The 23,382-nt window shown below is 42.5% G+C and overlaps 2 protein-coding genes across 5 annotated transcripts in view; one reads left to right on the top strand and one right to left on the bottom strand.

The window, feature by feature from the left end:
• LOC124113340 overlaps positions 1-999 on the bottom strand; it is a 51,041-nt gene extending 50,042 nt beyond the window's left edge. Inside the window, exon 1 of the mRNA XM_046473621.2 lies at positions 870-999. The gene's annotated coding sequence lies outside the window, so the exon portion shown is untranslated. The remainder of the gene's footprint in view (positions 1-869) is intronic.
• Positions 171-22,546, top strand: LOC124113341 (D-aspartate oxidase-like). Of its 4 annotated transcripts, none has more exons than XM_046473625.2 (11): positions 171-474; positions 7,847-8,055; positions 10,650-10,761; positions 10,882-10,961; positions 11,151-11,216; positions 13,144-13,198; positions 14,773-14,874; positions 15,174-15,244; positions 17,784-17,901; positions 21,435-21,533; positions 22,191-22,546. In XM_046473625.2, the coding sequence occupies exons 2-11, from the start codon at positions 7,859-7,861 to the stop codon at positions 22,308-22,310; spliced, it is 1,020 nt and encodes a 339-aa protein (XP_046329581.2). In that variant the 5' UTR covers positions 171-474; positions 7,847-7,858; the 3' UTR covers positions 22,311-22,546. The 4 variants fall into 4 exon arrangements, with proteins under 4 accessions (XP_046329581.2, XP_046329578.2, XP_046329580.2 ...); XM_046473622.2 differs by lacking the exon at positions 171-474 and adding an exon at positions 2,103-2,166; XM_046473624.2 differs by lacking the exon at positions 171-474 and adding an exon at positions 2,174-2,376.
• The last annotated feature ends 836 nt before the right edge of the window (positions 22,547-23,382 follow it).

Genomic DNA, 23,382 nt, shown 5'->3' with positions numbered 1-23,382 from the left:
GTACCAGCTACTTTGAATTGTAAACGATGGAACTAATGGTTAAAATGAAAACTCAAATAATAGCAATGATATAGTATCAGTGATAATTGTTAAACAAAGTTTATTATGCTTTGTTGCTAAATGTAATTATAAACCTGTTTGAAAGCAGAGCTGTAGAACGTAGCGCCACAAGAAGCGTGTTCGTGCACCTTGCCAATTGATGGCTACATCTACTAGTCATACTCGTGTTGGTTTTGGGGAGCTTGAAGGATAAACTGTACAACCACGATACAACATTACTTATAATAAGATCCCTTACCGAGAGCTTCAGCTGCCTGATGTAAGGATGCGCGTGGATGATACTGATACACGTGAGCACCGATTCCCTCCATGTACAACGAGGGACAACGATACCACGTCCTACATATTCACGCTTGACCGAGATCCATAAATCCAGCCAATATTATTCTATGGACGTATTGATCTATTCTAAAGGTAAGTGACCGACTACACCCGAGCGAAGAGTTCGCTCTTTCATCAGATGATGATGACCTGCATTGTCCTCCATTGTTCGACAGCAGTCCTGTATTCTGCACTGATGTTAGTGTATAAGGGAACACTTGGTTTAAGCCACAGTGAAATGATATGCTATCATGGTTTCCCAGACTTGTCTACCCAAAAACGCGTTGGGACAATACACACAATACACATCTCAACATTTGATTCTGACATGTGTTGAATTTATATGCACGCTATTTCAAATGTAGTGACAGTAAAACTTATTTCCTTAAATATTTCCTTGTTCCCTTATTCGTTTCCATTAGCATATTATACCAAGGCGAAGACAGCCGTGTTGAAGGAATATACCACCATGGGAAGATGTGCCCTACCTCTAACTTCTTAACTGACGCCCACGTCCCACCGTCCGCAGTATCCAGTGTGCAGGCAGTCACTGTGACTGTGGCTGTTATTCCGTCGTTCATGTGTATTTCTAGTCACGTACAATGCTGTCCATGAAAGTTCATCTGCATAATCATATCAGTATTCACAGTGATATGATCACGCATTACATTGCATCACATGATCTCTATTGCTGTTATTTTCAGTGCTTGTGAAACTATAATTGACAAATGAACATTAACTAGAATATCGAACTTTAGCTAATGTTGAGTGTTATTGAGCGAAACTCTAAAAGACATTTTCCCCATAGCATAAACATGATTATATTTCCCCATGATATTTACCTGATTGTATTTCCCGATCGTGTATACGTGATTGTATTTCCCCATGGTGTACACTACAGCTAATACATACTTGTATTTCCCTATGGTGTATACTGCTGATAATGCATGATTGTATTTCCCCATGGTGTACACTACAGCTAATACATACTTGTATTTCCCTATGGTGTATACTGCTGATAATGCATGATTGTATTTCCCTATGGTGTACACTACAGCTAATACATACTTGTATTTCCCTATGGTGTATACTGCTGATAATGCATGATTGTATTTCCCCATGGTGTACACTACAGCTAATACATACTTGTATTTCCCTATGGTGTATACTGCTGATAATGCATGATTGTATTTCCCTATGGTGTACACTACAGCTAATACATACTTGTATTTCCCTATGGTGTATACTGCTGATAATGCATGATTGTATTTCCCTATGGTGTACACTACAGCTAATACATACTTGTATTTCCCTATGGTGTATACTGCTGATAATGCATGATTGTATTTCCCCATGGTGTACACTACAGCTAATACATACTTGTATTTCCCTATGGTGTATACTGCTGATAATGCATGATTGTATTTCCCTATGGTGTACACTACAGCTAATACATACTTGTATTTCCCTATGGTGTATACTGCTGATAATGCATGATTGTATTTCCCCATGGTGTACACTACAGCTAATACATACTTGTATTTCCCTATGGTGTATACTGCTGATAATGCATGATTGTATTTCCCCATGGTGTACACTACAGCTAATACACCAGTACAGCTGACATATCATCTCACCTGCAGAGCCGACACACCATTTCATTGTGCTTGCCGCTTTAATATTTATCAAACCATGCAGATATTGATTTTGTCCAGTTGCCTCCCCTGCTGAGCCAAACAAGGAAATGAAAGCTGCACCAGGCGTCTGCAATCAATGTTTATGTCGGTCAGTCATGAGTGTTGACATCGGGAACACGGGTGTTTGGAAGTAGTTACTTATATACATAACGCTATATGAAGATATGTTGTGCTCCGCGTCATGACATATGACATTAGTAAAAGATCCCTGATTTGTCAAAGGAATAATTCTGCTAACGGCTACCAAACTGTGAGAATGTCCGATGTGAGAGTGGAGTTGCATTGTACGTAGATACAGGTAGGTGATGGGTGAACGATAGCATCATGTAATGTAGGTACAAATGTTCTTCATGCCGGCCTTCTTGTGCTTCTAACACATTGTGGTGAGAGCTTTAGTTGCGATGACGATATATTGACTGGTTATCTCCCTTTGCTGAATTCGCTTCCAGTGTTTCTACTTGAGGTTAGCATACCGTGTAATCATTGATAAATGCGAGATTATGTGATTTTGTCACCCGCACGTGCGCCGTAAACTTGTTGGATGCCTCAAGTGCCTCCTCTGATAACCGTTGAATTGAAGACTTCAGCCGCAGCTCGCAAAGACACCGAAATGACGCTCCTATATAATGTGTAATTATACTATTTATAGAGAACAGTGAAGTATACCTTTGTAGCGACCAGAACTGGGATACGACCAGAACTGGGATAAACAACATAGAGAATTATGTCTCTGGCATGCAACTGTGTGTTTAATTGACAAACATTTGATAAGAGCAAAATCATCTGCTCTTCTTGTTTTTTGTATTTTTACTCCGTTCTGCAAAGTGCGCCAATGGCAATGCTACTGACTCGATATCAACCGTTTGCAGCTAAATATAGCATCGCATAAAAGTGGTAATGCGGAACTAAAGCGGAATACAATTTCTTCTTTTTATGCAGATCGCTAATGAAAAAATGCAATTCCTATAAAATGGTCGTGTTGCATATATCTGTAATTACTGTCAATTGCCATGTTTAATTTCTAACCATGATATCACTCCCAAATGTGAGCTTTTTGAATGATAGATATTTAAATTGTCAAACGATACAGGAATGGATACAACTCCTCCTTCAAGCGGAGGTACCCTGGTAAGGGGTTCTTGGTTCGGGAACATTCCAGCCCCTGCAAGCGGGATTTAATATCCTTAAAATGCTATTTTATTGTATGTTAATGGGATTGTAGTATATGATAGCCCGGATCACACAGAGACCACATCTCAGTTTGCCACACATGTGCAGCTGTTACAATGACCAGGCCACTGAATCTCTCTCTTATGTTACAATTGTGGACGTGGATAGGACATTTTAGATCGAATAATAATCATGTATGATCAAGTAAACCAACAACTGTGTCACATATTATTTATTAGATTTAGTCAGAGACCATATAATAGAGGGACGGCCCTCACCAACAGTTTATCATAAACCATCAGCGCTACGGTCTGGCATGTAACTGATACACCCCGACACCCTGCTGTTAACCTCCCTGTACCGCTGCAGATGCGCAATAGATGCGCAGACATTCAAGATTGACCATTCTGGTAACCACGTAAACAATATTACATAATATCCGGGGTAAGAGTTAATTCCCTTAGCCGAGATTTCTCCGACTACGACCAGCGACAATCCAATAAAAGGACGTCTCTTAGCGGATTACAAAGATTTTTTTATGATATCTCTCATTAGCACATGTCAGTTGGCTCCAAATTGTTTGCTGAACATGTGTGTCTTCCGGGACATTTATTTCAATTTACATTCGCCACAGCCATGGACGACTTCATTCACTTGGACGATTTCGTCTTAGACCTAAATATGCCACTTGAAGAATTCCCACTCTTCGACCAGGGGTTGGTTTCAGATGACTCTTGGTCTAAATAGAATAACAGTGATGTTACCGCTACCAAGCCGTTGGTAAATACCTCCCAAAAGGTTCCACTCAAAGAAAAAGATAGGAAATGAAAATATGGCGTCTGTCCACAAGCGTAAGTTTTCGAGGGCGTGTGAAGGAAAAGCCGTTCCGATATCAAAAGTATTTTATAATGTATTCTATTATATGGTCTCTGATTTAGTGCAGAGAGTACACAAAATGGCACTATCGATAGCTTGGATCATATCAAGGTAAATATGCAATTGATTGGTGTTGTTTGCAATAAAGATATTTGAAATCAGTTGATGTGAAGAATGGATTTCCTTCCTTGGTTATATCAATGACTCGTGAATTATTGTGTTTGTGCGGTTCGTGTGCTCATTCGATAACCGTTTCAATTGTTCCAATGATAATGATTCCTTTACTCTACTGAACATCTGAAAACGGAACAAAATGTTTGTGTAAATACGGTAGCCGGCCGCCTTACCAAGCATAAGACAGAAGTAGGTCATGCTATCAGCTGACATTTCCGTCGTGATATAACGACACTTGCCTGCAAGGTGTCAGAAGGACAGGACGTAAGTACAGAGAGCCGATATACTTGATTCACCAACTTCTCGTGTACCATCTCTATGCATCTGTCTCTAAACTTACAGACGAACCGTAGACGATAGCGATAAAACATGATGCATTGTTTGGAAAAAAGCTATCTTAAGTTGTGGGTGGATTATGTTTGATTGATATCCTATTCTATAACAAGTTGCTTTGTGAAATTGCTTGATCATAGCGATCTGTCCACTGCCAGCTGTGTATGTGAGAGTGAACTGGCGGAGGTATTGCAATATATAGATCACTAGGTCAACGGATCTTCTAGGTCATGCGTTATACAGATTGTGTTTTATGCATACACACAAACAAGTCAGGTCAAGTAAGTTACTGCAGTCAGGCGTCTTGAAGGATATATCTGACGAGTGTTTCCACCAGCTGGGATGTTATCGAAAAAACTGAATTGTCCCCGATAAATTATTGAAAGGAATCAACTATTCTTCAGACTGCTGGTAAAATAGGCCGCAAACATTGAATTGTTGCAAGACGTTTTTTCTTTTAAAAAATGTAAAAAATATCGAATATCGATACAAAATCATTAAATCCCAACCAAATATGATGAGGTCGCCAGAAACGGGCGGATACACGTGCAGCAATACAAGACGCAATGACGGTCACACGTGTAGCAACAAAATAAGCAATGACGGACATACACGAAGCAATACAAGAAGCAATGAAGGACACACACGTAGCAATACAAGAAGCAATGACGGACACACACGTAGCAATACAAGAAGCAATAAAAGACACACACGTAGCAATACAAGAAGCAATGACGGACATACGTGTTGCAATACTAGAAGCAATGAAGGACATACACGTAGCAATACAGGAAGCAATGACGGACACACACGAGTAGCAATACTAGGAGCAATGACGGACATACACGAAGCAATACAAGAAGCAATGAAGGACACTCACGTAGCAATACAAGAAGCAATGACGGACACACACGTAGCAATACAAGAAGCAATGACGGACACACACGTAGCAATACAAGAAGCAATGACGGACACACACGTAGCAATACAAGAAGCAATGACGGACACACACGTAGCAATACAAGAAGCAATGACGGACACACACGTAGCAATACAAGAAGCAATGACGGACACACACGTAGCAATACACGAAACTATGACGGACACACACGTAGCAATACCAGAAGCAATGACGGACACACACGTAGCAATACTAGACGCAACGAAAGACACACGTGTAGCAATGGTAGAAGCAATGAAGGATACACACGTAGCAATGGTAGAAGCAATGACGGACACAAACGTAGCTATACAAGAAGCAATGACGGACACACACGTAGCAATACAAGAAGCAATGCCGGACACACGTGTAGCAATACAAGAAGCAATGAAGGACACACACGTAGCAATACACGAAACTATGACGGACACACACGTAGCAATACGAGAAACTATGACGGACAAACGTTTTGCAATGCTAGAAGCAATGAAGGACACACGTGTAGCAATACAAGAAGCAATGAAGGACACACGTGTAGCAATGCTAGAAGCAATGAAGGACATACATCGAGCAATACAAGAAGCAATGACGGACACACACGTCTCAAAACAAGAAGAAATGACGGACACACACGTAGCAATACAAGAAGCGATGAAGGACACATGTGTAGCAATACTAGAAGAAATGACGGACACACACGTAGCAATACAAGAAGCCATGAAGGACACACGTGTAGCAATACTAGAAGAAATGACGGACACACACGTAGCAATACAAAAAGAAATGACGGCCACACACGTCTCAAAACAAGAAGCAATGAAGGACACACACGTCTCAAAACAGGAAGCAATGACGGATAACATAGAGCAATACCAGAAGAAATGACAGACACACACATAGCAATACAAGAAGCAATGAAGGCCATACATCGAGCAATACAAGAGGCAATGAAGGACACACGTGTAGCAATACAAGAAGAAATGATGGGCACACGTGTAGCAATAAAAAAGAAATGACGCCCACACACGTCTCAAAACAAGAAGCAATGAAGGACACACACGTCTCAAAACAAGAAGCAATGACGGATAACATAGAGCAATACCAGAAGAAATGACGGACACACAAGTAGCAATACCAGAAGCAATGACAGACACACACGCAGCAATACAAGAAGAACTGAAGGACATACACGTAGCAAACAAGAAGCAATGACGTCCACACACGTAGCAATACTAGACGCACCGAAAGACACACGTGTAGCAATACCAGAAGTAATGAAGATCACACACGTAGCAATACAAGAAGAAATGACGGACAAACGTGTAGCAATACAAGAAGCAATGACGGACACACACGTCTCAAAACAAGAAGCAATGACGGACACACAAACAGCAATACAAGAAGCAATGAAGGACATACACGTAGCAATACAAGAAGCAATGACGTCCACACACGTAGCAATACTAGACGCACCGAAAGACACACGTGTAGCAATACTAGAAGCAATGAAGGACATACATCGAACAATTCAAGGAGAAATGACGGACACACACGTAGCAATACAAGAAGCAATGACGGACACACACATAGCAATACTAGAAGCAATGACGGACATACGTGTAGTGATACTAGAGGCAATGAATGACATTCTTGTAGCAATTCAAGAAGAAATGACGGACACACACGGAGCAATACAAGAAGCAATGACGGACACACACATAGCAATGCAAGAAGCAATGACGGACACACACATAGCAATACAAGAAGCAATGACGGACACACACGTAGCAGTACTAGAAGCAATGAAGGACACACACGTAGCAATACTAGAAGCAATGAAGGACATACACATAGCAATACTAGAAGCCATGACGGAAACACACGGAGCAATACAAGAAGCAATGACGGACACACGTAGCAATACTAGAAGCAATAACGGACACACGTTTAGCAATACCCGAAGCAATGAAGGACATACACATAGCAATACTAGAAGCAATGACGGACATATATTTAGCAATACAAAACAAGGACAGACAAGCGTAGAAATACAAAAAGCATGGACATACCCACATGTATCAATTACAAGAAGACGGGACAAACATGTGTAGTAATAAGTGAAAAGGGGGGACGTACACGTAACAATACAAGAGGCAAGAAAACAAACTAACAGAAATGCAAGAAGCTGGCATGTATTACAGACATTGTCCTTGTCAATTGAGGACTGCCGGATTAAGTGATGTGTGGATGACTTCATCATTGTTTTCCCTAACAGGTACACCCATCCATGATGGTTCTTGTCTGTGTCGTAGGGGCGGGAATAGTCGGACTGTCCACTGCCCTCAACATACAGAGATTGATCCCGTCTGCCCAGATCACCATCATAGCCGACAAGTTTGGCAATGACACAACCAGTGCTGGCGCCGGTGGCCTCTTCCGGCCTAACCTTGGTCATATCAAAGGCGTCCCCATCGATACACTGAAGTGAGTAGGTTGTGCCCACAGATATGGTGGCCGAGAGGGGACATCGCTCTATCGCTTTCTTGCTTTATCGCTCTATCGCTTTCTCGCTTTATCGCTTTCTCGCTCTATCGCTTTCTCGCTTTATCGCTTTCTCGCTCTATCGCTTTCTCGCTTTATCGCTTTCTCGCTCTATCGCTTTCTCGCTTTATCGCTTTCTCGCTCTATCACTTTATCGCTTTCTCGCTTTCTCGCGGTTAAGCAATATCCGCTCTTGACCTCTATAGGGGCCGCATGTGGTATCTGCTCCAATTGGGAGGGAATGTTGAACGTTTCTCACTATTTACTTAAAACATAATTTAACTGTACATACGTAAGTAATTTTAAAACAATCCACAGATTTTTGCGTAAAATGTAATTGATTGATTTATGGCCCTTTTCAGTAACTGTTGTATGAATGTGGCAGATCATTGCAATACGCTCTAAATAAATCAGGTTAAAACCTAAATATATACTTTTCAAAAGAAGATAAGAAGACTATGGTTCATTAGTCATGGCTGATTGTTTTGCAAAAAAATTATCTTATAATTTTGGGTTGTTCTATAACTTGTTTTCGGTAGTATATGATGTTACAGTGTGTCATACTGTTGTCCGTAAATATTCTTTTTGACATTTGATGTATGTTTAACTTGAATTGTGTTTCTTGTCTTGTGCAAATCTACAATTATATGAACTTGCATATAGTAATTTGATAAACACCGCTGTGAGTTAGTGAGTGAGAATGGTTCACGTCGCTTTTAAGAATAATCCAGTAATATCACAAGGAACACCAGAAATGGGCTTCACACATTGTACCAATGTGGGGAATCGAAATGGGTCTTCGGCTTGACGAGCGAACGCTTTAACCACAAGGCTACCCCACTGCCCCCATCGCTGTGGCGTTACCACAGTTGATATGTGTACTTTTGTAAGCTACACATATGGAGAGACATAATAATTAGTGTGGCCACATAGCTAAAGGTGATAACAATATGAAATGCATTACTATGATTATCTATAACATATATATTAAATCAGCTATCATTGTAATATTTTATGTATATCTTAAGTATAGTTTTGTCAAAATTAGGTATGTATGTGTGTGTGTTTGTGTGTGTGTGTGTCCGACTCATTGTCTGTGTAAAAATGTAGTAGATAACTAAATAACTCACATCGGAACGCACAGTTGTTAACTATACTGTTTAAATGGATAGAAAATTGTTACATGAATATATATATTCCTGCCTGAGCCTATTCTATAATCGGATATCTAGTCTCTCCTGGCGGGAAAGTTAAACTTTATTTTACAAGCACTTACAAGCTACACGAGAACAAATTATGTGTGCATTTGTAACATATTTATCTACTAGAAGATGTTTAAAAAATCTAATCATAAGAGGCAAAATAGTGGTGAGAATTACAGGAATGGATCACTAAATATATGCAAAAACCGTTTTAATGTACGGCATTATGGGAAATATCTCTTTCTCGCTCTATCGCTTTCTCGCTTTATCCTAACTTGAATATAAAACCAATTAACTATCTGTTTCCACATTACGGTTACTGAGAACAATATGTCATCCCAAAACTAGAAATTACATTTGGACATCCGGTAGTATTACCATTGCTTGGGTGAGGACTTCCACTATGATGACATCTACTCCGCAAACAGAATAAACATTGATATAAAAGTGGTTTTTAGGGGGAAAATATTGTTTTTTAGGAAGTACGTACTACTCAGCGCTAATGAGCGGTGTTATTTGCTATTTGTTTTGATAACTTGGCCTGGGGGCGGGGGATCCAATAAAACTCCTAAATAGGGCCATAAACCAATCAAATTCTTTTTTACGCAGAAATACGTGGATTGTCTTATACGCACCCATATCTGTACTGTTAAATTATGTCTAAGTAGATAGTGAGAAAATTTCAACATTCTGTCCATATGTATAATTTGTAATGTGACTGGAAAAATCTCAGCTCTCTTTTATGATTAAAACCCATCCCCCCACTGAGGTCAGGTTTAACAATACATTAATGTTGTTTTACGTATATACTTTCTATCGTAAAGAAACCAATATAGTGGCCAAGAGGAAATATTGCTATACCACGAGAAAGCGATAAAGCGATAAAGCGAGAAAGCGATAGAGCGAGAAAGCGAGAAAGCGATGTCCCCTCTCGGCTACCATACACAGACGATGTGAATACATTTTCAATCGTGCCTACAGACGATGTGAATACATTTTCAGTCGAGGCAACTCCCAATGGTATTCTGAATTCGTTTACTGGTAAATACCCTTTAGTATATACAATTTTAATAAATAAGAATATATAGGCTATTCGCAGGCCTAATTTAATGAATATTCGAGTATGTCTGAATGAAACCACACAATGTTATATAGACCCTGTATCATCATGAACATACCAAAACAAAATACGTCTACAGTTTGTTGTCTTGCAGTACTATTTGTATCATTGGATTATAAAAAAGGGAGTCAATATAGTTTCATAATGCAGTCATGAAAAAAACAGACCACAAGGCATCATGGTTTAATCTTGTGTCACATTTACCGTATTGACAGACGATGGTCAAAGATCTCTTGGAAACACTTCTCTACTCTTGCTTTGTCTTCGGAGGCATCGACGTCAGGAAACAATGTCACCAATGGGTTTGTGCTGCAGGATACGGAAGAGGTATGTTGATACCTTGGTATAATCACTAAACATTGAAAAGAAACTTCAATTGAAAGAAATATATCAGCGCTTCAGCTTCAGTAAATAATGTTAATGATTATGCATCTGTTTCATTTTCAGCCTCAGTTTTTAAACGAGATAATCTTCTCGTACCATAAGTTGTCCCGGGATGAACTTCAGCGTTTGAACTCGAATCAGAAGTAAGTGTTTAGTTAGTTACACCCACCAGCAACCAGTTCGTGGACTGGAAAGACTGACTGTAGGTAAGGCGCATACTAACAATACGACCAAGCACTGTAGCAAACATGAAACACCAACATGTTTTCTTTGCATTTCATTTTTTGAAAATCACTTCTTCCCGATTGTAAAAGACTGAATGTGTATTTCAGGCACGGGTATAACATCACAACTGTCATAACGGAGGCCAAGAAGTATCTTCCGTGGCTCATGAGGAAGTGAGTGCAGGCAGACTAAATTGCATGATCAGACAAGAACTGTCATTGGTATCATATTTAAGAAATAAACGATTCGTGGTTCTTGTTTATCGCACAATAATACACTGCAGATAAAATAGGCCATGAGGGGCGCAGCCCCGTCTTGATATTCTCTGCGCCCCTTGTGGTTTATTCTCCCTGTATTGTTTAATTGTATGATAAACAACGACCACGAGTCGTTTAGTTCTTATACGAGATATCAACATTTTGTGCAGTCTTTTTAAGGGCGATGATAAAATGTTCGAGTTTTGAAAATATTTACCCGTTTTTAAATAATGATGACTCCCTCAATAAAATCCGACCTCGGCAATGTCGGACAAGTCAGCTTTTATGCTCTGGTGGGTATTACCCGCATAGCCTAACAATCCTCACGTCGAATACCTGTACCTTTTCTCCCAATACCGATTGTCATATCTCTCCAGCTTTTGGATGCGATCGTTCGGCCATCGCGTTTATCTGCGTTGCCCAGCTTCATCAAAGGTGAACAACTCACTAGAGATCCCCCTCTCAAAAATATCGTCGTCCAATATACGTCGTCATTAAGTTGCGAGCGCATGTTCGAATCTCCAGAAATGACGTTATGATAGAACAATCGTTTATCGTGATATAAACCATGCTTCGTTATTCATTGTTCTTTGCAATTTATCGCGTAGCTCTCTTATGTTTACAGTTATACCAACCTGAGCGGATCCCGTGTTAACCCAGGTCTCCAGCAACGTATGCCTGTAAACGGCAACAAACTGGATCAGAAAGTTGGCGTTGTGACTTGGTTGATTTGCGTGTCATTGTACCCCGAAGGCTCGGGACTTTGCACCGAATACCAATCACTAACTTATTTGGATGCCGTTGTACAAAACAATCTTAGCTCTACGAATGGCGTAAGGCTATGTTAAGGTATGGGAGTTACGATCACCTTAGCGCTGAGATCGCCTTGCACAACGGCACCCTGGTCCAGACTCGATTATTTGAGCGTGCGTGCGATGACAAAGTGCAAACAAAAGAAACTAGCATAACAATGAAACAACGTTATTCGAAAAGGCAGCGTCCCCCCAGGTTAACGTAGTTAAGGATTAACGACAAACGGGGGCGGACTAATGCCCACTATGATATCCGTGTTCACTATTGTTGCGTAATCTACAATCCGAAAAAAATGCCTATGAAGATACGTTCACTAGTTACAGTAAACGAACGATAGCCTAACTAAGATAGCGGTAGTTATGGCCTTTGAAAGATGTATTTCGTCAATAGTTCGATCCTAGTTGCGCCCTATGTGCATGAACTCAGTCACTGAAGACACTACAACACCCTGTAATTATGGGTTATGATATATCTAGTAAGTGTGAAAAAACCTGTTTCAATATTCATATGAGACGTAGGTATCTACTATATAAGTAATACCTAATATTTAGTTACATATACACGTATGAGATTCCTATTTATGTGATGTATATACCGTATAACCCTCACAACTGTTACAGAGTGGCCCATTTTATGGTATGCATGTGTGTTATATATGTAATGCCAGGTGGGACTTTAATACACTGCCGGTAAGGGGGAACTGTGATGTAATGGACTGATTGGTCAATAAGTACCCCTCGTATTAAACTATCAAAGCTTTAGGGCTGATTTTTTATGAAAGGATCCATCATCAGTGAAACTTGTAGTTTTGAAAACGCATGTCAAAGCAGGAGATATATCGTTCTCAGTTGACGGGTAGCAGTGCCAGGAAGACGGGCGACGGGGATATTACACTTTGTATTCTATAGGTATACTGTCCTCGTGCTGGTATGATATGACATTGGGTATTGATGAAATGGCAGTGATGTTGTCTGCAGTGATGTTGCTGCACGTACTTGCAGCTGTCTAGTTGTGTGTCCCTTTGCTTCAGATATAAAGACAACGGTGGGCAGGTGGTATTTAGAACGTTAACGTCTTTGGAAGAGGTGAGATATCGGAAACGCCGTGTTATTTATTCTTTGTTGTAAACTGAAAATAATGATCATACCATGCTTGACTGGAAGCTATTATACACAATTGCTTGGATCACGGTCAAAGCTGAATCTATGTGCCCAGCGCAGTTGTAGTTCAACAGGAAGTATCCATACACCTGTTGCACGCTATACATGTACTGACTGAATCAGTCATGTGACTAGTACGATGAAGTTACATACAGGTTCAGTCACGTGACCAGTACGATCTAGTTACATAGACGTTCAGTCACGTGACTAGTACGATGAAGCAGAGACCATACAATGGATTATATGGTCTCTGGATGAAGTATGATATTCAGTTTTTCAGTTGAGTTGAATACGATATGTGTGCAGTATTCAACTGCTTCAATGTTTCAGTTGAGTGGAATACGATATCTGTAGTATTCGACTGCTTCCATGTTTCAGCTGTGTGGAATGCGATATCTGTAGTATTCGACTGCTTTAATGTTTCAGCTGTTTTAAATACGATATCTGTAGTATTCGACTGCTTCCATGTTTCAGTTGTGTGGAATGCTATCTATGTGTACTATTCAACTAATTCAATGTTTCAGTTGTGTGGAATGCGATATATGTAGTATTCGACTGCTTCAATGTTTCAGTTGTGTGGAATGCTATCTATTTGTACTATTCAACTAATTCAATGTTTTAGTTGTGTGGAATGCGATATATGTAGTATTCAACTACTTCCATGTTTCAGTTGTGCGGAATACGATATATGTGTAGTATTCAACTACTTCAATGTTTCAGTTGTGTGGAATGCTATCTATGTGTACTATTCAACTAATTCAATGTTTTAGTTGTGTGGAATGCGATATATGTAGTATTCAACTACTTCAATGTTTCAGTTGTGCGGAATACGATATATGTGTAGTATTCAACTACTTCAATGTTTCAGTTGTGCGGAATACGATATATGTAGTATTCGACTGCTTCAATGTTTCAGCTGTGTGGAATGCGATATCTGTAGTATTCGACTGCTTCAATGTTTCAGCTGTGTGGAATGCGATATCTGTAGTATTCGACTGCTTCCATGTTTCAGTTGTGTGGAATACGATATATGTGTAGTATTCAACAACTTCAATGTTTCAGTTGTGTGGAATACGATATATGTGTAGTATTCAACTACTTCAATGTTTCAGTTGTGTGGAATGCTATCTATGTGTACTATTTAACTAATTCAATGTTTTAGTTGTGTGGAATGTTATATAAGTGTAATATTCGACTACTTCAATGTTTCAGTTGTGTGGAATGTTATATAAGTGTAATATTCGACTACTTCAATGTTTCAGTTGTGTGGAATGTTATATAAGTGTAGTATTCGACTACTTCAATGTTTCAGTTGTGTGGAATACGATATATGTGTAGTATTCAACAACTTCAATGTTTCAGTTGTGTGGAATGCGATATGTGTAGTATTCAACTACTTCAATTGTGTTCAGTTGTGTTGTATACGATATCTGTAGTATTCAATATTTCAGTTGTGTGGAATGCGATATATGTAGCATTCAACTACTTCAATGTTTCAGTTGTGTGGCGAGTACAAAGTTGTGGCCAACTGCTGCGGTCTGAATGCCAAGTACTTGCTAGGTGACGAGTCGACTTATCCAATCAGAGGACAACTTATACGTGTAAGAAAGCGCTCCTTGAAACAGTAATTCTATCAAACATGGCCTTTGAAGTATTACATGAAATGTCGGTTCTGCCTTCTATACCATACCCCGACAAGGTTATGTAAACGACAAATTATTTAGAAATACATCCACAACTAGATTAACAACGTTGACTTTAATAACTGTAGTGTCCCTTACTATAGCAGTATTGGGGTGTGTCTGCTGCAACAATGGATGTCTTGGAAGTTACTGTCATGCCCCTGTGCTAGTATCACCTCTTACAGGAGATAAATCCTAAATGTGGTGTATATCTTCAGATGCGAGCTCCCTGGATACGTGGATTTTATTACATAGAACATGATGGATACAGCACATATGCAATACCACAGTAAGTGCAGAAATACCACATTCCATAGCCCTGTCATGAGCTACTCGTTGTTACGGACATTTCTGGTGTCCACTTTCCTACATGCTGTAGTCAAAGAGAAAACGCGAGATGACCAACAATGCATATATTTATCTGATTGTGTGTGGGCATATTCCTGCATTTGTCTTAGTGAACGTTTGCCCTATCCCCTGGTGATTCAGCTGGGTGTATTGGGCGTGTCCCCTACCCTAAGATATTGATCTGCGTAATGATGTTCCGCCATCTCCAGGTATTGATCTGTGTGCGCGTGTGTTCCTCCAGTCCCAGGTATTGATCTGTATGAGCGTGTGTTCCTCCAGTCCCGGGTATTGATCTGTGTGTGGTTGTGTTCCTACAGTCCCAGGTATTGATCTGTATGTGGCCGTGTTCCTCCAGTCCCAGGTATTGATTTGTATGTGCGTGTGTTCCTCTAGTCCCGGGTATTGATATGTATGTGGGTGTGTTCCTCCAGTCCTGGGTATTGATCTGTGTGTGCTTGTGTTCCTCGAGTCCTGGGTATTGATCTGTATGTGGGTGTGTTCCTCCAGTCCTGGGTATTGATCTGTGTGTGGGTGTGTTCCTCCAGTCCTGGGTATTGATCTGTGTGTGCGTGTGTTCCTCCAGTCCTGGGTATTGATCTGTATGTGGGCGTGTTCCTCCAGTCCCAGGTATTGATTTGTATGTGGGTGTGTTCCTCCAGTCCAGGGTATTGATATGTATGTGGGTGTGTTCCTCCAGTCCCGGGTATTGATCTGTGTGTGGGTGTTTTCCTCCAGTCCTGGGTATTGATCTGTGTATAGGTGTGTTCCTCCAGTCCCAGGTATTGATCTTTGTGTGCTTGTGTTCCTCCAGTCCTGGGTATTGATCTGTGTGTGGACGTGTTCCTCCAGTCCCAGGTATTGATCTGTGTGTGGATGTGTTCCTACAGTCCCAGGTATTGATCTGTGTGTGCGTGTGTTCCTCCAGTCCCGGGTATTGATCTATGTGTGGGTGTGATCCTCTAGTCCCAGGTATTGATCTGTGTGTGGGTGTGTTCCTCCAGTCCCGGGTATTGATCTGTGTGTGGGTGTGATCATCCAGTCCCGGGTATTGATCTGTGTGTGCGTGTGATCCTCCAGTCCCGGGTATTGATCTGTATGTGGGTGTGTTCCTCCAGTCCCGGGTATTGATCTGTATGTGGGTGTGATCCTCCAGTCCCGGGTATTGATCTGTATGTGCGTGTGTTCCTCCAGTCCCAGGTATTGATCTGTATGTGGGTGTGATCCCCCAGTCCCGGGTATTGATCTGTGTGTGGGTGTGTTCCTCCAGTCCCAGGTATTGATCTGTGTGTGCGTGTGATCCTCAGGTCCCGGGTATTGATCTGTGTGTGGGTGTGTTCCTCCAGTCCCGGGTATTGATCTGTGTGTGGGTGTGTTCCTACAGTCCCGGGTATTGATCTGTGTGTGGGTGTGTTCCTCCAGTCCAAGGTATTGATCTGTGTGTGGGTGTGTTCCTCTAGTCCCGGGTATTGATCTTTGTGTGCTTGTGTTCCTCCAGTCCCGGGTATTGATCTGTGTGTGGGTGTGTTCCTCCAGTCCCAGGTATTGATCTTTGTGTGCTTGTGTTCCTCCAGTCCTGGGTATTGATCTGTGTGTGGGTGTGTTCCTCCAGTCCCGGTTATTGATCTGTGTGTGCGTGTGTTCCTCCAGTCCCGGGTATTGATCTGTGTGTGGGTGTGTTCCTACAGTCCCAGGTATTGATCTGTATGTGACCGTGTTCCTCCAGTCCCAGGTATTGATTTGTATGTGGGTGTGTTCCTCCAGTCCTTGGTATTGATCTGTGTGTGGATGTGTTCCTACAGTCCCAGGTATTGATCTGTATGTGGGTGTGTTCCTCCAGTCCCAGGTATTGATCTGTATGTGGGTGTGTTCCTCCAGTCCAAGGTATTGATCTATGTGTGGGTGTGTTCCTCTAGTCCCGGGTATTGATCTGTGTGTGGGTGTGTTCCTCCAGTCCCAGGTATTGATCTGTGTGTGGGTGTGTTCCTACAGTCCCGGGTATTGATCTGTGTGTGCGTGTGTTCCTCCAGTCCCAGGTATTGATCTGTGTGTGGGTGTGTTCCTACAGTCCCGGGTATTGATCTGTGTGTGGGTGTGTTCCTCCAGTCCCGGGTATTGATCTGTGTGTGCGTGTGTTCCTCCAGTCCCGGGTATTGATCTGTGTGTGGGTGTGTTCCTCCAGTCCCGGGTATTGATCTGTGTGTGCGTGTGTTCCTCCAGTTCCGGGTATTGATCTGCGTGTGTGTGTGTTCCTCCAGTCCTGGGTATTGATCTGTGTGTGCCTGTGTTCCTTCAGTCCCGGGTATTGATCTGCGTGTGTGTGTGTTCCTCCAGTCCCAGGTATTGATCTGTGTGTGCCTGTGTTCCTTCAGTCCCAGGTATTGATCTGTGTGTGAGTGTGTTCCTCCAGTCCCAGGTATTGATCTGTGTGTGCCTGTGTTCCTTCAGTCCCAGGTATTGATCTGCGTGTGTGTGTGTTCCAGCAGTGACTACATGATACTTGGCGGGTGTCGGGAGGTGGGGAACTACAGCGAGGACATCGACCCTGCCCTGACGGAAGACATCCTGAGAAGGGGCAAGGAGAAGATCCCTGGCCTGGAGGTATCCAGCTGACTGCCTCACACCAACTATTTCCATCTGCTACTTCAACAAATTCTTGCTAAATGTCAATCTGTACCATTCCGAAGAGTAACCTGGTAGTGGAGTGATGGATGGCAAGTTAAACATGTCGCCCACCTGGTAGTGGAGTGATGGCTAGTTAAACATATCACCCACCTAGTAGTGGAGTGATGGAAGGCTAGTTAAACATATCACCCACCTGGTAGTAGAGTGATGGCTAGTTAAACATATCACCCACCTAGTAGTGGAGTGATGGCTAGTTAAACATATCACCCACCTGGTAGTGGAGTGATGGCTAGTTAAACATATCACCCACCTGGAAGTGGAGTGATTGCTAGGTAAACATATCACCCACCTGGTAGTGGAGTGATGGCTAGTTATACATACCAACCACCTGGTAGTGGAGTGGTGGCTAGCTAAACATATCACCCACATGGTAGTGTAATGATGGACGGCTAGTTAAACATATCACCCACCTGGTAGTAGAGTTATGGCAAGTTACACATATCACCCACATGGTAGTGAAGTGATGGCTAGTTAAACATACCACCCACCTGGTAGTGGAGTTATGGCAAGTTAAACATATCACCCACCTGGTAGTGGAGTGATGGCTAGTAAAACACACCACCCACCTGGTAGTGGAGTGATGGCTAGTTAAATATACCACCCGTCTGGTAGTTGAGTGATCGCTAGTTAAACATATCACCCACCTGGTAGTGGAGTGATGGACGACTAGTTAAACATATCACCCACCTGGTAGTGGAGTGATGGCTAGTTAAACATATCACCCACCTGGTAGTGGAGTGATGGCTAGTTAAACATATCATCCACCTGATAGTGGAGTGACGGCAAGTTAAACATACCACCCACCTGGTAGTGGAGTTATGGCAAGTTAAACATATCACACACCTGGTAGTGGAGTGATGGACGACTAGTTAAACATATCACCCACCTGGTAGTGAAGTGATGGCTAGTTAAACATATCATCCACCTGATAGTGGAGTGACGGCAAGTTAAACATATCACCCACCTGATAGTGGAGTGATGGCTAGTTAAACATACCACCCACCTGGTAGTGGAGTTATGGCAAGTTAAACATATCACCCACCTGGTAGTGGAGTGATGGCTAGTCAAACACACCACCCACCCGGTAGTGGAGTGATGGCTAGTTAAATATACAACCCGTCTGGTAGTTGAGTGATTGCTAGTTAAACATATCACCCACCTGGTAGTGGAGTGATGGACGACTATTTAAACATATCACCCACCTGGTAGTGGAGTGATGGCTAGTAAAACATATCACCCACCTGGTAGTGGAGTGATGGCTAGTTAAACATATCACCCACCTAGTAGTAGAGTGATGGACGGCCAGTTAAACATATCACCCACCTGGTAGTGTAACGATGGACGGCTAGTTAAACATATCACCCACCTGGTACCGGAGTGATTGCTAGTTAAACATATCACCCACCTGGTAGTGGAGTGATGGCTAGTTAAACATATCACCCACATAGTAGTGGAGTGATGGACGGCTAGTTAAACATATCACCCACCTAGTAGTGGAGTGATGGACGGCTAGTTAAACATATCACCCACCTGGAAGTGGAGTGATTGCTAGGTAAACATATCACCCACCTGGTAGTGGAGTGATGGCTAGTTATACATACCACCCACCTGGTAGTGGAGTGATGGCTAGTTAAACATATCACCCACCTGGTACTGGAGTGATGGCTAGTTAAACATATCACCCACCTGGTGGTGGAGTGATGGCTAGTTAAACATATCACCCACCTGGTAGTAGAGTTATGGCAAGTTAAACATATCACACACCTGGTAGTGGAGTGATGGCTAGTTACACATATCACCCACCTGGTAGTGGAGTGATGGCTAGTTAAACATACCACCCACCTGGTAGTGGAGTGATGGCTAGTTATACATATCAATCACCTGGTAGTGTAATGATGGACGGCTAGTTAAACATATCACCCACCTGGTAGTGGAGTGGTGGCTAGTTAAACATATCACCCACCTGGTAGTGGAGTGATGGCTAGTTAAACATATCACCCACATGGTAGTGGAGTGATGGACGGCTAGTTAAACATATCACCCACCTGGTAGTGGAGTGGTGGCTAGTTATACATATCACCCACCTGGTAGTGGAATGATGGACGGCTAGTTAAACATATCACCCACCTGGTAGTGGAGTGATGGCTAGTTAAACATACCACCCACCTGGTACTGGAGTGATGGCTAGTTAAACATATCACCCACCTGGTGGTGGAGTGATGGCTAGTTAAACATATCACCCACCTGGTAGTAGAGTGATGGCAAGTTAAACATATCACACACCTGGTAGCGGAGTGATGGCTAGTTACACATATAACCCACCTGGTAGTGGAGTGATGGTTAGTTAAACATACCACCCACCTGGTAGTGGAGTGATGGCTAGTTAAACATATCATCCACCTGGTAGTGGAGTGATGGCTAGTTATACATATCACTCACCTGGTAGTGTAATGATGGACGGCTAGTTAAACATATCACCCACCTGGTAGTGGAGTGATGGCTAGTTATACATATCACTCACCTGGTAGTGTAATGATGGACGGCTAGTTAAACATATCACCCACCTGGTAGTGGAGTGATGGCTAGTTAAACATATCACCCACCTGGTAGTGGAGTGATTGCTAGTTAAACATATCACCCACCTGGTAGTTGTGTGATGGCTAGTTAAACATATCACCCACCTGGTAGTTGAGTGATGGTTAGTTAAACATATCACCCACCTGGTAGTTGAGTGATGGCTAGTTAAACATATCACCCACCTGGTAGTTGAGTGATGGCTAGTTAAACATACCACCCACCTGGTAGTGGAGTGATTGCTAGTTAAACATATCACCCACCTGGTAGTGGAGTGACAGCAAGTTAAACATATCACCCACCTGGTAGTTGAGTGATGGCTAGTTAAACATATCACCCACCTGGTAGTTGAGTGATGGCTAGTTAAACATATCACCCACCTGGTAGTGGAGTGACAGCAAGTTAAACATATCACCCACCTGGTAGTGGAGTGACAGCAAGTTAAACATATCACCCACCTGGTAGTGGAGTGATGGCTAGTTAAACATATCACCCACCTGGTAGCGGAGTGATGGCTAGTTAAACATATCACCCACCTGGTAGTGGAGTGACTGCAAGTTAAACATATCACCCACCTGGTAGTGGAGTGATAGCTAGTTAAACATATCACCCACCTGGTAGTGGAGTGATGGCTACTTAAACATATCACATACCTGGTAGTGGGGTGACGGCAAGTTTAACATACCACCCACCTGGTATTCAAGCGATGGCTTCGTGATCTGGTACTATTTACAGTTTGATATTTATCATTCATTGGACAAATAATGAGCTGAAAGTTGACTATCTAAATCCTTAACATGTAAAGCTACGTGATACTCACGTTGATGGCACATGGTTGAAATGACCAACTGTAAACAGTGTACGTGTACTTCTAGGGAGCCCGAGTAGTGGACCAATGGGCCGGACTCCGCCCGACACGGATTCCTATCAGGGTGGCGAAGGAGCACATGACGTTTGGCGGCACAGAGTTGAAGGTGAGGATATGGTTTGTATGTATGCAGCACGTGGAGGGAGTGTTTATCAGTACAGATCGACGCACGCTGATGCAGTCATTCTTGTGATGTGGATACATGTTGCAATGTCTGTTTAAATAATATAAAGAGACACATAACAAACAAATCAATGTGAGCAGTGTGTATAATATTTTCAATAGCAACGAGCAGGTTCCCGAATAAGATTTACCTACAAACTGATATGCTGTACAAGTTATGTTTGTTTGTTTGTTGTTGAATGCCGCACGCAGCAATATTCCTGCTATTAGACAGCGGTCTGTAAATAAATGAGTCTGGACCCGACAATCCAGTGGTTGACATCATGAGCATCAATCTTCTCATTTGTGATACGATGACATGCATCAACCAAGTCAGCGAGCCTGATCACCTGGTCCAGTTCGTCGCCTCTTCTGACAAGCATAGTCACCTTTTACGGCAAGTATGGGATGCTGAAGACTTATTCTAACACGGATCTTCACGGGTGCTGTATGAGTTAAACGATATTTACCATTATCACTTCAGAAGAATAGTTTAACTCGTATTTCCGTACGTTTATTGAACGCATGTGTTGGTGTGCTTGGGAACAACGTGATACTCACACTATAATATTTAGTTATGATGATTCATTCTGTGCAACAGGTGGTCCACAACTACGGCCACGGTGCCAACGGCATCAGCTTGAGCTGGTCAACTGCCGTGGACGCTGCGCAGATGGTGAAAGAGATGGTCGACAACGCCTCCCCATCCTCCAAACTTTAACCAGCACTGCTGTAACAAGCTCCAGATATGCTGTGTAACGAAGGGATATCCATTTCACAACATTATTCTCTCCTGTGTAATCGTTAGTATTCTACAGAATATTGCTCACCAATTGTTTTGTTTGTAAACTAAGCGGCAAAAGAAAGTATAGGTTGGCAGTTTGTAATTTTCCTAAAAACAGCGATAACTAGTTGAAAGTGGGTATTGGGAATATGACTGCCCAGGAACAGGTACCAAAAAACACCTCAACCGAACGCGCCACCTAGGTTTCCCGCCTATGGCATAAACTGCACGTGCATGTTAGCTGTATAAATGCGCTCGTCTGCAGGGTATAACAACACGTGATGAAAGCATACAAAAGAAATGCCACGACTGTTACGGGAGCAGAGAGAGAGAGAGAGAGGGAGCCATCGGTATGGCCGAAATGGGGGCAACACAGGTCCAAATTGCCAGAAGGTTCGGTTGTACACCATTGACAGTAGCCAGGCCGATTCAACGGTACAGGCAGACAGGGAGGACACAGGACAGGCCTCGAACCGGACGACCCCGAGTGACAACACCACTGGAAGACGGGCAGATTAGGCTCATTCACCTGCGAAACAGATTCGTAACGGCGACGGCGACGGCAGCAACAGCGTTTGGACATCCCATTAGCCAACGTACAGTACTACGACGACTTCGTGCTGCTGGAATCCGAGCGTATCGTCCTTTCCGAAGAATGGTACTGACTACTCAACATCGACGCCTGAGAGTGCGATTGGCGAGGCAGGTTCGACGCTGGTAAGTGAGAAATTGGCGTCGAGTGCAGTTTACTGATGAAAGTCGGTTTAACTTGTTTGGAAATGACAGCAGAGCACGAGTTTATCGACGCAGAGGGGAACGTTTGGCTCCGGCGTGTATTCGAGAGGTCCATCCATTCGGCGGGGGAGGTGTCATGCTGTGGGGCGGTATTTGTTGAGATCAGAAGACCGATTTGGTGATTATACAGGGAAACCTGAAAGCTGTGCAGTACAGATACCAAGTGCTGCAGTCAGTTGTGCTTCCGTTCTTACAAAACCAACAGCAGGGGACA

The sequence above is a fragment of the Haliotis rufescens genome, unplaced genomic scaffold (genome assembly GCF_023055435.1).
Source record: "Haliotis rufescens isolate VD_foot unplaced genomic scaffold, xgHalRufe1.0.p SCAF_19, whole genome shotgun sequence".
NCBI lineage: Eukaryota > Metazoa > Mollusca > Gastropoda > Lepetellida > Haliotidae > Haliotis > Haliotis rufescens.
This window is presented reverse-complemented; position numbering and strand designations above follow the sequence as displayed.

Excerpts from the sequence above, each read along its gene's own strand:
- LOC124113341 (XM_046473622.2), top strand. Across the intron at positions 11,217-13,143 it reads CTTCCGTGGCTCATGAGGAA|ATATAAAGACAACGGTGGGC; the intron begins GTGAGTGCAGGC and ends CCTTTGCTTCAG. Across the intron at positions 14,875-15,173 it reads TCAGAGGACAACTTATACGT|ATGCGAGCTCCCTGGATACG; the intron begins GTAAGAAAGCGC and ends GTATATCTTCAG.